Here is a 13,698-nt window from a genome sequence, read left to right on the forward strand (position 1 = left end):
GGTTTGTTCTGCATGCATCTGTGCCAAGGGCTGGCAGGGGATGCCAGTGCTCAGATTCAAGCATTCATTGTTTTCCTTTTGGATGTCGATGTTCTTCGGATGTTACAATCTAATATTCTATTATTAGTCCCTGATTCCAGGGTGTTGCCATGGCAATATGAATACTTATTAATATTCTAATGATTTTAATTATTAATAATTCTCTTTGATAATTATTAATTATTGGTAATATCCAAACCCGCTCCTGAACGACGTGCTAACATAAGAGTTGAACCCTTGTAGAGTAAGAACTCAAAATAAGTAATCCAGTACAAATTACATTAATCACATTACTAAACTGATTACTTATTGTAATTACATTTCTAAAACGTGACTTTTGACTTTCTAATGTTTTATTTGCTTCTTGTTCATTATCGCACGCAAGTCTTTCCCTCATTTCTCCCTTATAATAACTCGTTAGAGACTCACTATATTCCCCCTAATATTCTTTATTATGCTACTGAATACAATGTAATCAGATTACTGTAATTACTCTGTAATCAGACTACACCCAACAGTGGTTGTATCACATGAGACGGATGTTAGAGCAGCTGTAAACGTTGTGTAAACGTTGTTGTGCAAACGTTGTTGTGTAAACATTGTGTATCTCAAGCGCTTCAGTCTCACAGCACTGATTCGTTTGTTTCAGCGGTGTGTTGCCGACACCGTGTCTCCACTGAAGATCCGATTGGATTTCTCACAAATGGAGATGTTAAATGGAAATTCCACAGCTGTTCTTGACATTTACAGCAGGACAGAAGAGTTCACTGAGGTGACATGAGCTTTCCAGAACACACTTTATACAGCAGGAAGTGTTTGTGAGTCTTCTTAAAGCTGTTTTTGTCTGTGATCAGGTGCCGTTTAAGAGGAGCTGTCATTCAAACATCAGCTGTGTGGCCGATCTGAAGCTAAACTTCACGTTTATGTGAGAATTATGACATCACACGCCATATTTAACCAATTATGAGCTGAATATGAGTTTAAATGCTGATTTTACATGATTAATTTATTTGTATCTGATTATTTTACATTTGTTTTTTGACAATGTTTACTCAAAGGTTTTGTGATGTTTCTATATTTGATCCGTGAGGAAATGATCATTAGTGTTGATTGAGCAATGAGACCTGACATACACTCATTTAAATGATTATTAGGAACAACTGTTCAATTTCTCATTAATGCAATTATCTAATCAACCAATCACATGGCAGTTGCTTCAATGCATTTAGGGGTGTGGTCCTGGTCAAGACAATCTCCTGAACTCCAAACTGAATGTCAGAATGGGAAAGAAAGGTGATTTAAGCAATTTTGAGCGTGGCATGGTTGTTGGTGCCAGACGGGCCGGTCTGAGTATTTCACAATCTGCTCAGTTACTGGGATTTTCACGCACAACCATTTCTAGGGTTTACAAAGAATGGTGTGAAAAGGGAAAAACATCCAGTATGCGGCAGTCCTGTGGGCTGAAAATGCCTTGTTGATGCTAGAGGTCAGAGGAGAATGGGCCGACTGATTCAAGCTGATAGAAGAGCAACTTTGCCTGAAATAACCACTCGTTACAACCGAGGTATGCAGCAAAGCATTTGTGAAGCCACAACACGCACAACCTTGAGGCGGATGGGCTACAACAGCAGAAGACCCCACCGGGTACCACTCATCTCCACTACAAATAGGAAAAAGAGGCTACAATTTGCAAGAGCTCACCAAAATTGGACAGTTGAAGACTGGAAAAATGTTGCCTGGTCTGATGAGTCTCGATTCCTGTTGAGACGTTCAGATGGTAGAGTCAGAATTTGGCGTAAACAGAATGAGAACATGGATCCATCATGCCTTGTTACCACTGTGCAGGCTGGTGGTGGTGGTGTAATGGTGTGGGGGATGTTTTCTTGGCACACTTTAGGCCCCTTAGTGCCAACTGGGCATCGTTTAAATGCCACGGCCTACCTGAGCATTGTTTCTGACCATGTCCATCCCTTTATGGCCACCATGTACCATCCTCTGATGGCTACTTCCAGCAGGATAATGCACCATGTCACAAAGCTCGAATCATTTCAAATTGGTTTCTTGAACATGACAATGAGTTCACTGTACTAAAATGGCCCCCACAGTCACCAGATCTCAACCCAATAGAGCATCTTTGGGATGTGGTGGAACAGGAGCTTCGTGCCCTGGATGTGCATCCCACAAATCTCCATCAACTGCAAGATGCTATCCTATCAATATGGGCCAACATTTCTAAAGAATGCTTTCAGCACCTTGTTGAATCAATGCCACGTAGAATTAAGGCAGTTCTGAAGGCGAAAGGGGGGTCAAACACAGTATTAGTGTGGTGTTCCTAATAATCCTTTAGGTGAGTGTATATCGATCTGTCAATAACATTATAATGTTTCTGTCCTCCATCATTCGGTCACGGCACACTAAGCAGGAAGAAGAACACGACTTTTATTGAAACAGATGACACTAAACTCACACAGAGAAAACAGAATAACATTATGGATATAAAGTTTGGTTTGTTGTTCACAGGAACGACACGTTACTGGTGGTGAATGAAGCTCATTTTATGGTCCTCGTATCGCTGGAGAACCCGGGAGATGATTCCTTCAACACCAGCATAGTGCTGCATTACCCAGAAGGCCTTTCTCTCTCCAAATTCGAGACGGTGAAGGTATGTTAAAGATTCTGAAAATGATCAATGTTACTATGAGTGGTACAGATATACATCATGCTGATGTGAATAAGATTTAATATGAAGTGTGTGTTCTGATCAGCCGAGTCGGACTCGCAGCAGCTGTGGGAATCGGGACGATGATGTAATGAACAGAACCACCTGTGGCATCAATTTACCGGTGTATGCCAGAGGTACCACGGTAAGACACATCCTGCTCATATTGATCTGTCAATCGCACGTGTAGCATCATCGGTCATACTGTGTTCCTGCTCTAGACTCAGTTTCTGGGAACGTTCCGGGTGAATTTGGAGTACGACTGGACAGACATGACACAGATGATCATCACGGCCAACAGGTGACCGACAGAACCAGAAATGGGATTATAATGATTTCAGATTGGATTTATTATGACTCATGAAGTGTTATGCTTTTGTTTATTGGGATTATGAACTGTTATAATTTGATTCAATGGGATTGTGTGTCTCTTACTGTAGTCTGAGATGTGTGTGTAAATGAATGTTGTATGTGTGTTGACAGTGATAACTCCAGGAACAACACAGATGTCACCGTGAAGAGGACTGTAGCGGTTCAGTTCGCCATTGATCTGGCCATCAGTGTGTGAGTGTGCTTAAACATCTACAATCTATTGTGCATTTGGACAAAACCCCTCAAACACACCATGAAATCACAACAGAAGATCCAGTAAGAACTTTATTGTGTTTCTCAGAGTGGCTGAAGATTCAGTGACATATCTGAACATATCTCTGGATGATCAACAGCCAAAACATCTCAGCATCATGTTCAAGGTCAGAGAGTGAAAGAAACATCTTTATTAGTCTCATCTACATCAGTGTCAGCAACTGACCAGAGCAACATCACACAAACCTCCCTCAACATATCTGTGATAATATTCTAAAGACATGAGTGATGGTTCAATTCCTCTGCAGACACCGTATTGATCTCTGTGTGTGTGTGTGTCCGTGTGTGTGTGTCTGTCTGTGTGTGTGTGTGTGTGTGTGTGTGTGTGTGTGTGTGTGTGTGTGTGTGTGTGTCTGTGTGTGTCTGTGTGTGCGTGTGCGCGTGCGCGTGCGCGTGTGTTTACAGGTGGAGAATCTGGGTGTGAAAGCTCTGCCGGTGTCAGTAATATTTAATATGGGGTGTCAATCTCCACATGTGACTTTAAAAAGCTCCAGTGTGCATCAGGTTTGTTCACTCTATCATTCATGTGCTCATATGTGATCATATTTAATATTATTATTAAACACGTTATGCTTCTCTCCAGAATATAACGCAGTGCCAGTTCGATCAACAGGTGAGGAAATGATTATTGATTCTCATTTTCTTCTGTTAGTATCTGTAACATATGAACAACATTCATTCAAACTTATATGGAGTCAACAGAGCATCAGTTACAGTTTCCTCTCTTCAGGAAGTCAAGCTGCCAATGAATTATTAATAATTACAAATCATTCTAACATATTCTGGAGTTTTGTGTTCTTGCCACTATGGGCCTAAAGACAAATGATTTTAAAGCATGTTTTACAATTATATTTCATTTTAACTTTACAGCATCATTTTCTGCTTTAAAACTATGTGTTGTGAAGAGCACTATACAAATCAAACCGACTCATTCATGACGTCATTCTATAAGTTATAGTTCTAATCATTTATAGACACTGATTAATAAATGGTATTTATGGATCCTCAGATAAAATCATCCCAGTCTAATCAGAGGTGTGTGTGTGTGTGTTTCCTCAAATAGTCAGCAGAGAGCACTATCAGCATCACCTCACTTACACTCGTTAATAATCATCATCATATCTGCATCAATGTGTTTGTCTTCCATTGATCAAACAAACAGATCCCAACTCATGCCAATGCTGCTGTTGAACAGATGAATGAGTGAAAGTGTCACAGGGAAATCAGCTTTAACTCCGGCTGTTCATCTGTCACAGTTCTGGTGTGTTGTTCTCTCTGTGAGCTGTGTGATGTGTTATCCTTACAGGACGGTCGCTGTGGGAAGTTTAAATGCAATCCGTTCCATCTGCAGAGATTTTCATCTGTTCTTTTCAATCTGACAGCACACATAACTCTCCAGAACATGAAGGAATATGAGCATGTGAGTGACACACACATGATCTCAAAACACACACAGTCTTCTCCTCAGATTGAGTCTCTCAGGAGTAATCGGAGGTTAAAGGTCAAAGACTAAGGGATGATAGTTAAAGGAATATTCCGGGTTCAGTATAAGTTTCTCAATCAACAGCATTTGTGTCATAATGTTTATTACAACTAACATTCATTTCGACTCGTCCCTTCTTTTCTTTCATTAAAGCACAAATGTGTGTTCCAGTGAGACTCTTCCAATGGAAGTCAATGGGGTTTAATCTGTAAACATTCAAATACTGTTTCAAAAGTATAGATACAAGACATAAACAATATGTGTGTTAACATGATTTTACTGTCATTAAATCACTTACTAACCTTTACAACTTCATTGCCATGTTGATGTAACGCCAACAAACTCTAAAACACCAAAATGACAAATTATTATTTAAACTTGGATAGGCACCCACACAAAATATGTATAGTTTTAAAGCTTAGAATCTCTACTTTGCAATACATGTAGATATTATGAGCAAAACTGAGTGTTTGAAATTTGCAGATAAATCAGAAATGTTTTGATAATATATTCAAATATTTTGCACTGTATATGTTATTACTATTATCATTAAAAACATAAATCTCATCAAATAGTCATGTGTCATATAAGCTCTCAAAGTAAAATACAACCAGCCTATTTGTTTTTCTTAAAGATAAAAGATAGCGAGTAATAGCTAAATATATGTCTTTGACAATTATGTTAGTGTTGCTTATGTGCTGCATTTTCACATATAACTTTGTGAAAAATAAGCCGCACATAAACTATCACATATCATTATTTAGAGTCTGTGATTATCTTTCAAACGAGTCCACACACAAGATAATCAGATGTAAAAATCTTTAGATAATCCACATGAAGCACAATGTTACATATGACCACCAGGAGATGGCGCCAAATACATGACACAGACTCAATGATGACTCAAATGACACAGAATGAAACTCATTCTGTGAAATCTCGTGACTAAAATCATGTCTGCGTGCTATTCAAACCTTTAGTCATTGTTGTGTTTGCATGTGTAATTAGTTCTTATGTACAATTATGGTGTTTTATTTGTTTGGAGATGCTGGAGAGCCCTGAACACCTCACATTCTTTGAATTGGCGAGTGGAATTTGCATGCCACTCCCCCTGACATACGGGTATAAAAGGAGCTGGAATGCCACTCCATTCAGATTTTTCTTCTGAGCCAAGCAGTTGTACTTTAAGCGAGCTGAATACAGCCCTTACTTCATCAAACCAATGAAAGGCGGTGGGTTGCGGCCAATCTTGGACCTGTGAGTTCTGAACCGGGCCTTACACAGAGTCCCGTTCAAGATAATGACGCAGAAACACATTTTAACGTGCGACCGGCATCAAGATTGGTTCACGGCGGTAGACCTGAAGGATGTATACATTCATGTCCCGGATCTATCTCAACACACACCCTTCCTAAGTTTTTCTTTCGATGGTAAGGCGGAGGACAGCGGTGCCACTGAGGCTCTTGGGGCTTATGGCTTCCTCAGCGGCAGTCACGCCGCTCGGGTTGATGCATATGAGACCGCTTCAGCATTGGCTTCAGAATAGAGTCCCAAGATGTGCATGGCGCTGCAGCTATCATGCTGCTCTTCTGCCACTTATTCAGCCCTTGGACAGACCTTGCATTTCTATGGGCAGGAGTTCCCCTACATCAAGTGTCCAGACATGTCGTGGTTACCACAGACACCTCCAAACTGGGCTTGGGTGCCGTGTGCAATGGGCATGCAGCCGTTGGTTCCTGGTCAGTACCATGACTTGGTTGGCACATCAACTGCCTAGAGTTGCTGGCTGTACTACTCGCTCTGTGGAGGCTATTGCCGTAGATCCAACATGCGACAGTATATTATATTAATCTCGACTCGTCGCATGTTGCAAATCGTCCGCCATGTCCTCCTCTTGAGTCAGCAGCGGCTGAGGTTGCTGCAGGCCACTCATATCCCGGGCAGCTTCAACACCACAGTGGATGCACTGTCGCAGCAGGCAATGCTCAGCAGAGAGTGAAGACTCCACCCCCAGGTGGTCTAGCTGATTTGGAGTTAATTCGACAAAGTACAGGTAGACCTGTTCGCTTCCCGGGAATCCTCCCACTGCCCACTCTAGTATTCCATGATGGGAGCCCCTCTGGGGATAGATGCGCTGGCACACAGCAGGCTGCACAAATACACATTCCCCCAGTGAGCCTTCTTGCACAGACCCTGTAAAAAGTCAGGGAGGATGAGGAACAAGTCATCCTCGGGCCCCATACTGGCCCACTCAGACTTGGTTCTTGGACCTCACGCTCCTCGTGACAGCATCTCTCTGGCAGATTCCTCTGAGGAAGGACCTTCTTTCTCAGGGATGGGGCATAATCTGGCACCCGCGCTCAGACCTCTGGAACCTCCACGTCTGGCCCATGGACGGGACGCAGAAGATCTAAGTGGCCTACCACCAGCAGTCATAGTCACGATCACTCAAGCCAGAGCTCCCTCTACCAGGCAGCTTTATGCTCTGAAGTGGCGTATGTTCGTAAATTGGTGTTCTTCCCAAGCCAAAGACCCCCAGAGATGCGCAGTGCTTTCCTTCCTTCAGGAGAGGCTGGAGGGGTGGCTGTCCCCCTCCATCTTGAAGGTATATGTAGCCATTATAGCTGCACACCACGACACAGTCGATGGTAAGTAGGGAAACACTACCTGATCATCAGGTTCCTCAGAGGCGCCCAGAGGATGAATCCTCCCAGGCCATGCCTCATCCCCTCATGGGATCTCTCAGTGGTCCTCTTGGGTCTTCGGAGAGCCCCATTTGAGCCACTAGATCAGTCGAGCTGAAAGCCCTCTCCTTAAAGATGGCCCTCTTGATTGCGCTCACCTCCATCAAGAGGGTGGGGGACCTGCAAACGTTCTCTGTCAGACAGATTCTCATGTGATCCTAAGATCCTGACCGGGCTATGTGCCCAAGGTTCCCACGACCCCCTTTAGGGATCAGGTGGTGAACCTGAAAGTGCTGCCCCGGGTGGAGGCAGACCCAGCCCTGTTGTTGCTGTGTCCGGTGTGTGCTTTGCGCACCTACTAGCATCGCACGCAGAGCATTAGACACTCTGAGCAGCTCTTTTTCTGCTTTGGTGGACAGTGGAAAGGGAATGCTGTCTCTAAACAGAGGCTTGCCCACTGGATCGTGGACACCATTGCATTGGCTTACCAGACCCAGGCCGTGCCCAGCCCTTGCGGGTTCGAGTATACTCTACAAGTAGTGTGGCCTCCTCGTGGGCGCTGGCCAATGGCCCTTCTCTAGCAGACAACTGCAGAGCAGCGGGCTGGGCAACATTCTATACCTTCATGAGATTTAACAATCTCCTAGTTGAGATGTTTCATACCATGTTCTTTCAGGTACAATCAGAAGTGCAAAAAAGCAGAAAAGTGCAATGTGATAATCAAGTGGTGCATAGGCAGGTACAGAAATATATTGCAGCGTTATAGTGCAGAATAAATATGGCTATGTAATATGAGCAGTGTATGAACAACATGTACAGACATGTGCAATGTAGTAGCAGTGACATTTGAAATAGTAGTAGAATATATAGATATATGCAGTGTATTAGCGGAATATATAGTAAGAAAACAGTAAATATGGATAATCTGTATGAACCATATAGATAGATATGTACAGCTATGTGCAGTGTGGTAACATTATAAGATCAGTAAGAATAAGTGTAAGTGTATGTACAGGATGAAGAGTAGTAGAATATGGCTATGTATAGGTGTAATTACAGTATGTACATATAAATAAATAATAGAACAGAATGGGTGGGGGAGCGTAGTGTTCTGGGGGGTAGTCAATTGTCAATTGTCACCAGGATGCAGAGCTAGAGTTCAGTAGGGTGACAGCTGCAGGAAAGAAGCTTCCTCTGAACCTGCTGGTATGGGTGCGGAGAGACCTGAAATACCTCCCGGAGGGGAGTGGGGTGAACAGACTGTGGTTGGGGTGGGAACAGTCTTTGATGATGCTGCGTGCCTTACGCAAGCATCGCTTACCCTGGATGGCCTCGATGGAGGGGAGCGAGGAACCTGTGATGCATTGGGCAGTTTTCACCACCCTCTGCAGTGCTTTCTGGTCATGGGCAGAGCAGTTGCTGTACCAAACTGTGACACAGTTGGTGAGGATGCTCTCGATGGTGCAGCGGTAGAAGTTCACCAGGATCTGAGGAGACAGGTGGACCTTCTTGAATCTCCTCAGAAAGAAGAGATGCTGGTGAGCCTTCTTGATCAGGGTAGAGTTGTGGAGGGTCCAAGAGAGGTCCTCAGAGATGTGGACACCCAGAAACTTGAAGCTGGTTACACGCTCCACCTCAGTTCCGTTAATAGAAACGTGTGTGTGTGTGTGTGCCAGCTTTAGACTTCCTGAAGTCCACAATGAGCTCTTTGGTCTTCTTGGTGTTGAGAGCCAGGTTGTTGTCAGTGCTGGACCTCCTCCCTGTAGGCCATCTCATCGTTGTTACTGATGAGACCAATCACCGTAGTGTCGTCTGCGAACTTGACAATGGTGTTAGAGCCATGTACAGGTGTGCAGTCGTAGGTGAAGAGGGAGTAAAGGAGAGGGCTCAGCACACATCCCTGTGGTACGCCGGTGTTCAGGGTGATGGTTGAGGAGGTGTGGTTAGCTAACATAACAGACTGAGGTCCGTTGGTTAGGAAGTCCAGAATCCAGTTACAGAGGGAGGAATGCCCAGTTCACTGAGTTTGGTGATGAGTTTGGAGGGGATGATGGTGTTGAATGCTGAACTAAAGTCAGTGAACAGCATTCTCACATAGGTGTTGCTATTGTCAAGATGGGACAGGGCAGAGTGAAGTGCTGTAGAGATGGCATCCTCTGTGCTCCTGTTCTTATGGTAAGCGAATTGGAAGGGGTCCAGTAAGGGTGATAAGCAGGTCTTGAGATGGGCCAGGACCAGCCTCTCGAAGCACTTCATAATGATGGGGGTGAGTGCAACTGGACGGTAGTCATTAAGGCTTGTTGCATTGGAGTGTTTTGGCACCGGCACGATGGAGGTGGTTTTAAAGCACGTGGGGACAGCTGATTGGTCTAGTGACAGATTAAATATGTCGGTCCAAACCTCAGTCAGCTGCACAGCACAGGCCCGGAGTACCCATCCGGGGATACCATCATTACCAGCAGCCTTGCGTGCATTAATCCTGCTCAGTGCTACACACACATCGGTTGAGGAGAGTGTGAGGGGTTGGTGAACTGCAGAGACCACAGCCTTGATGGCCACTTCCTTGTTGTCCCTATCGAAGCAGCCATAGAAGGGGTTCAGCTCATCAGGCAAGGAGATGTCAGTGACAGGGGGGGTGGAGTTAGTAGCTTTGTAGTCTGTGATGGCCTGGATGCCTTGCCACATGCGTCAGGGGTCAGAGTTGTTCTTGAAGTGATCCTCAATCCTTAGCTTGTGGTTGTGGTTGAGTATCACTTGCGTTCGCTTTTACCCCCAGACGAATTCACGAAGTTGTGGAACCTCCCTAGCCCAATGGTTTGCAAACTTGGTGAAGGAGTTCGCAGCCAGCCCCACTACGGGGTCTAATATGCCCTGTACTGGAATAGATGCTCTACAGGTGCCGATTACTTCAATAAACCCTGTGAAGTATATTCCGCAGTACATCTCCCTGTCAGCGGACCCCTGTCTCACTTGGGCAGAGTCTCTCTGCCTCCCGTCACTGTGTTTGTAGAGTCCCCCTTTCATTGCGGGATCTACTTCCGCGCCTCTACCATGTGCAGCTGCTGAGCCCATGTGTCGTATTGCCACATGTTGATCTCTCCTTTTGGGCAGTATGTGGCTTGCTCAGGGTCTTTACGTGCAGACTGATGCTCATGCTGTTATGCACGCAGTAGCTTGCTTGCACCTGCATCAGCAGTTCACGTAACATGGTTCATCTGTTGTTGCGTTTTTCTATAGGAACCTCTATTGTCACTACATCAACACAATGTCAAGTGTATGAAAGAAAGGGAATGTCGATGTTATTGTCGTAACCTCCATTCCCTGATGGAGGGAATGAGACATTGTGTCCCTCTTGCCACAACAATGTGCTAGCCGCTGAAATGGCTGGACCTTGTCTCAGCTCCTCAGCACAAATCATGAATGGAGTGGCATTCCAGCTCCTTTTATACCCATATGTCCGGAGGAGGGGCATGCAAATTCCACTTGCCAATTCTCATTGGCCTTTTCTCAAAGAATGGGAGTGTTCGGAGCTCTCAAGAGCGACCCCTAGTGTCACTACACAACTTCTTGTTCCCTCCATCAGGGAATGGAGGTTACGACAGTACCTAAATTCTTTTGGTGCATCATAATATGTATCATTAAAACATTTGAAAAGTTGTCTTTATAATGATACCAAACACTTCCTTGTGTTTGTTTTTAATAAGTCTTTAATTTGAGGTATGCCACTGAAACAGGAAATCTTTAAAAACAGCTTCAGAGCTTAAAGGGTTAAACATCTTTACAGCTCAAATAATAAAAGAGTTTTAACAGAAGAATGAATGTAAGGGAGTTTTAAAGAAAGGATTGTTATATGGAAACATTTAAAGTGTTTCCCTAACCCTCTCATTAACCGTATGTTTATCCACTGTAGAGATATTCCTTCAGTGAGTTCAGGACAGATTTTACGTTTAACGTCAGCGCTCATGTGGAGTATAACAGAACCCGCTACAACCAGATGTCCACTGGCCTGAAGGTGAGCACAAAACAACCAATCATGAGCTCTTGTGTTAGATTTACATTGATGTGTCTGTATCAGAGTTTGACCTGTACTGATCTGTTTTAATCATGAAATATTTCATCTTATTTCAGGAGGACCCTCACAAATCTCTGGTAACATGATGTCATTTCAGCCGAAATTCATGAAGCTTCTTTTAACGTGTTTAAATTTATTCGCATTGTTTGTATTTCAGATCAAATCTCATTTTCACAATTTATAATGTTTTATTTATGAGATATTGTATAAACCGTCACCCGTGTGTATCCAGGAAATCAAATGTGAGTTGTTGTGCTGAATGAGTTTTGTCGCTCACAGGCTGTTGTGAAAGTGGAGTTTGTCAATCCACCCAATCGGCTGCTGATCATCTGCACAGGTGGAGGGGGCGGGTTCATCTTACTCATTATAATATTAGTGCTGCTGCTGAAGGTAAGGTCCAATCAGCAATCACCTCACAAAATACGATCAATACGATCAAATTCTCAAATCAATCTGTGTGTATGTGTGCAGTGTGGGTTTTTTAAGCGGAAGCGTCCTTATGAGTTTCCTGAAGAGGAGTGTGAAACTGCGTCTTTGGTGGAGAAACCAAACGATGCTTCCCTGATAGAAGAGAAAGAGAACGGAGCGATCGAGAGCGGAGGGACTGAAAAGGGCAGCGAAATCATTCCAGATCCTCCAAACATCGAGTAAAAATGAAGTCATTTCAGTTCAATTAGAGCATCACATTATTGTATTAGGGATGTGTGCAGTGAGCTATGAGACTAAATAACATAAAATCACTCACATAACGTCAAACAAACACAAACTATCACTGCCTTGAACATCGTGTCGTTAACCCATGAAAATATTAATTTAAGTGTTCTGTCTGGGTCAAAGACAACCGTCCAGTGCGTTTCTATAGAAAATCAATTGAAAAACAGTGCACACCCACAAAAACATACATGAACAGCCATAACTCCACATATAAGTGAAAATAGGTCTCTAAACCAAGTCCCGACGGTTTGGCTTGGAAACCTCTATCGCATGTGAACTGTATCCGAATAGTGATTTCGGCATTCAAATACATGTTGAACAGTTAAATAAAGACTATCCGTTTATATCCTTAATTAAAACAAATGTATTATCACTCTTTTCCTTGCACTCACTTTCTCTTCATGTTGAATGACATTAAATCACAACTGCTATATAGTGCTGAATGCAGCCGCTTGTAAACAATGCAAATGTTCTTCAATACACAACGTTTCTTACGGGAACACAGAAGTATCACTTTCCTCCCTTCTCCATTATCCCATCACTCATGGTGTGTTCATATCATGTCAGAAAGTGTTCAAGTTGTATAAGCGCTCTGACTACACAGACATGACGTCATGGAAAAATAACTAATAAGGCAGGTGAAGGTAAAACACGTGGTTTTATATGTTTTTTTGTTCTTAAACGTTCTGCATGAACTTGCCATAATCATACACGCAAAGTCAGTACATGAAAACAGACGTGCTTTTGAAACGTCTTATCGCAATGATCTGTTCCTCAGGACAAACTGTGCTTTGAGTCACTTCATTTACGTACAATACACCCATACTCTCACCCATGCCCACTTACGCTTTGAGCTGGCACGAAACATGTATAACTCGTTGCACACGGTCGACACACTCACAGAAATAGAGCCCATAGAGTTAAATGAATGAATCAATGTAGACAAACCTCTTACCATTATTACTGTTGTCATAGAAACAACTAACTTAGAAGGTGTGTGGACGTGAAGAGCTCTAGATTCTACTGTACCAGTCTTCTGACATCATAATCATCATGAACATCATCATGAGTATTGTTGTGATGGAAACGGTTTTATTATTATTATAGTTTAATAATATATGTTTTCTTGAGTTTTAATGTTTCTGTTCTTATAAGATGCTTCATGTTTCTAGTGACTTCAATATTTCCTTCAGTGTGCTTAATGTTAATGTATATATACATATATATATATATATATATATATATATATATATATATATATATATGTGGCTGTGTTTTCTAATAAAGAAAATTAATATTTTATTCTTTTTAACTTTTTTACGCAGGAATTTCTTTGAAATAT

General features: G+C 42.9%; 1 protein-coding gene across 2 annotated transcripts in view; it reads left to right on the forward strand.

Moving 5' to 3' along the window:
* The window catches only part of zmp:0000001082 (integrin alpha-D), a 58,404-nt gene extending 44,815 nt beyond the window's left edge, over positions 1 to 13,589 (forward strand). For both annotated transcript variants that reach the window (XM_052126517.1, XM_052126518.1), the window contains exons 18-31: positions 689 to 811; positions 894 to 964; positions 2,560 to 2,701; positions 2,805 to 2,903; positions 2,980 to 3,059; positions 3,242 to 3,322; positions 3,432 to 3,510; positions 3,809 to 3,907; positions 3,987 to 4,016; positions 4,710 to 4,823; positions 11,481 to 11,582; positions 11,699 to 11,719; positions 11,922 to 12,032; positions 12,114 to 13,589. In XM_052126517.1, coding sequence (XP_051982477.1) covers positions 689 to 811; positions 894 to 964; positions 2,560 to 2,701; positions 2,805 to 2,903; positions 2,980 to 3,059; positions 3,242 to 3,322; positions 3,432 to 3,510; positions 3,809 to 3,907; positions 3,987 to 4,016; positions 4,710 to 4,823; positions 11,481 to 11,582; positions 11,699 to 11,719; positions 11,922 to 12,032; positions 12,114 to 12,293 — 1,332 coding nt within the window. In that variant the 3' untranslated portion in view covers positions 12,294 to 13,589. The remainder of the gene's footprint in view (positions 1 to 688; positions 812 to 893; positions 965 to 2,559; positions 2,702 to 2,804; positions 2,904 to 2,979; positions 3,060 to 3,241; positions 3,323 to 3,431; positions 3,511 to 3,808; positions 3,908 to 3,986; positions 4,017 to 4,709; positions 4,824 to 11,480; positions 11,583 to 11,698; positions 11,720 to 11,921; positions 12,033 to 12,113) is intronic.
* The last annotated feature ends 109 nt before the right edge of the window (positions 13,590 to 13,698 follow it).

This window comes from Xyrauchen texanus, chromosome 5 (assembly GCF_025860055.1).
Source record: "Xyrauchen texanus isolate HMW12.3.18 chromosome 5, RBS_HiC_50CHRs, whole genome shotgun sequence".
Taxonomy (NCBI): Eukaryota; Metazoa; Chordata; class Actinopteri; order Cypriniformes; family Catostomidae; genus Xyrauchen; species Xyrauchen texanus.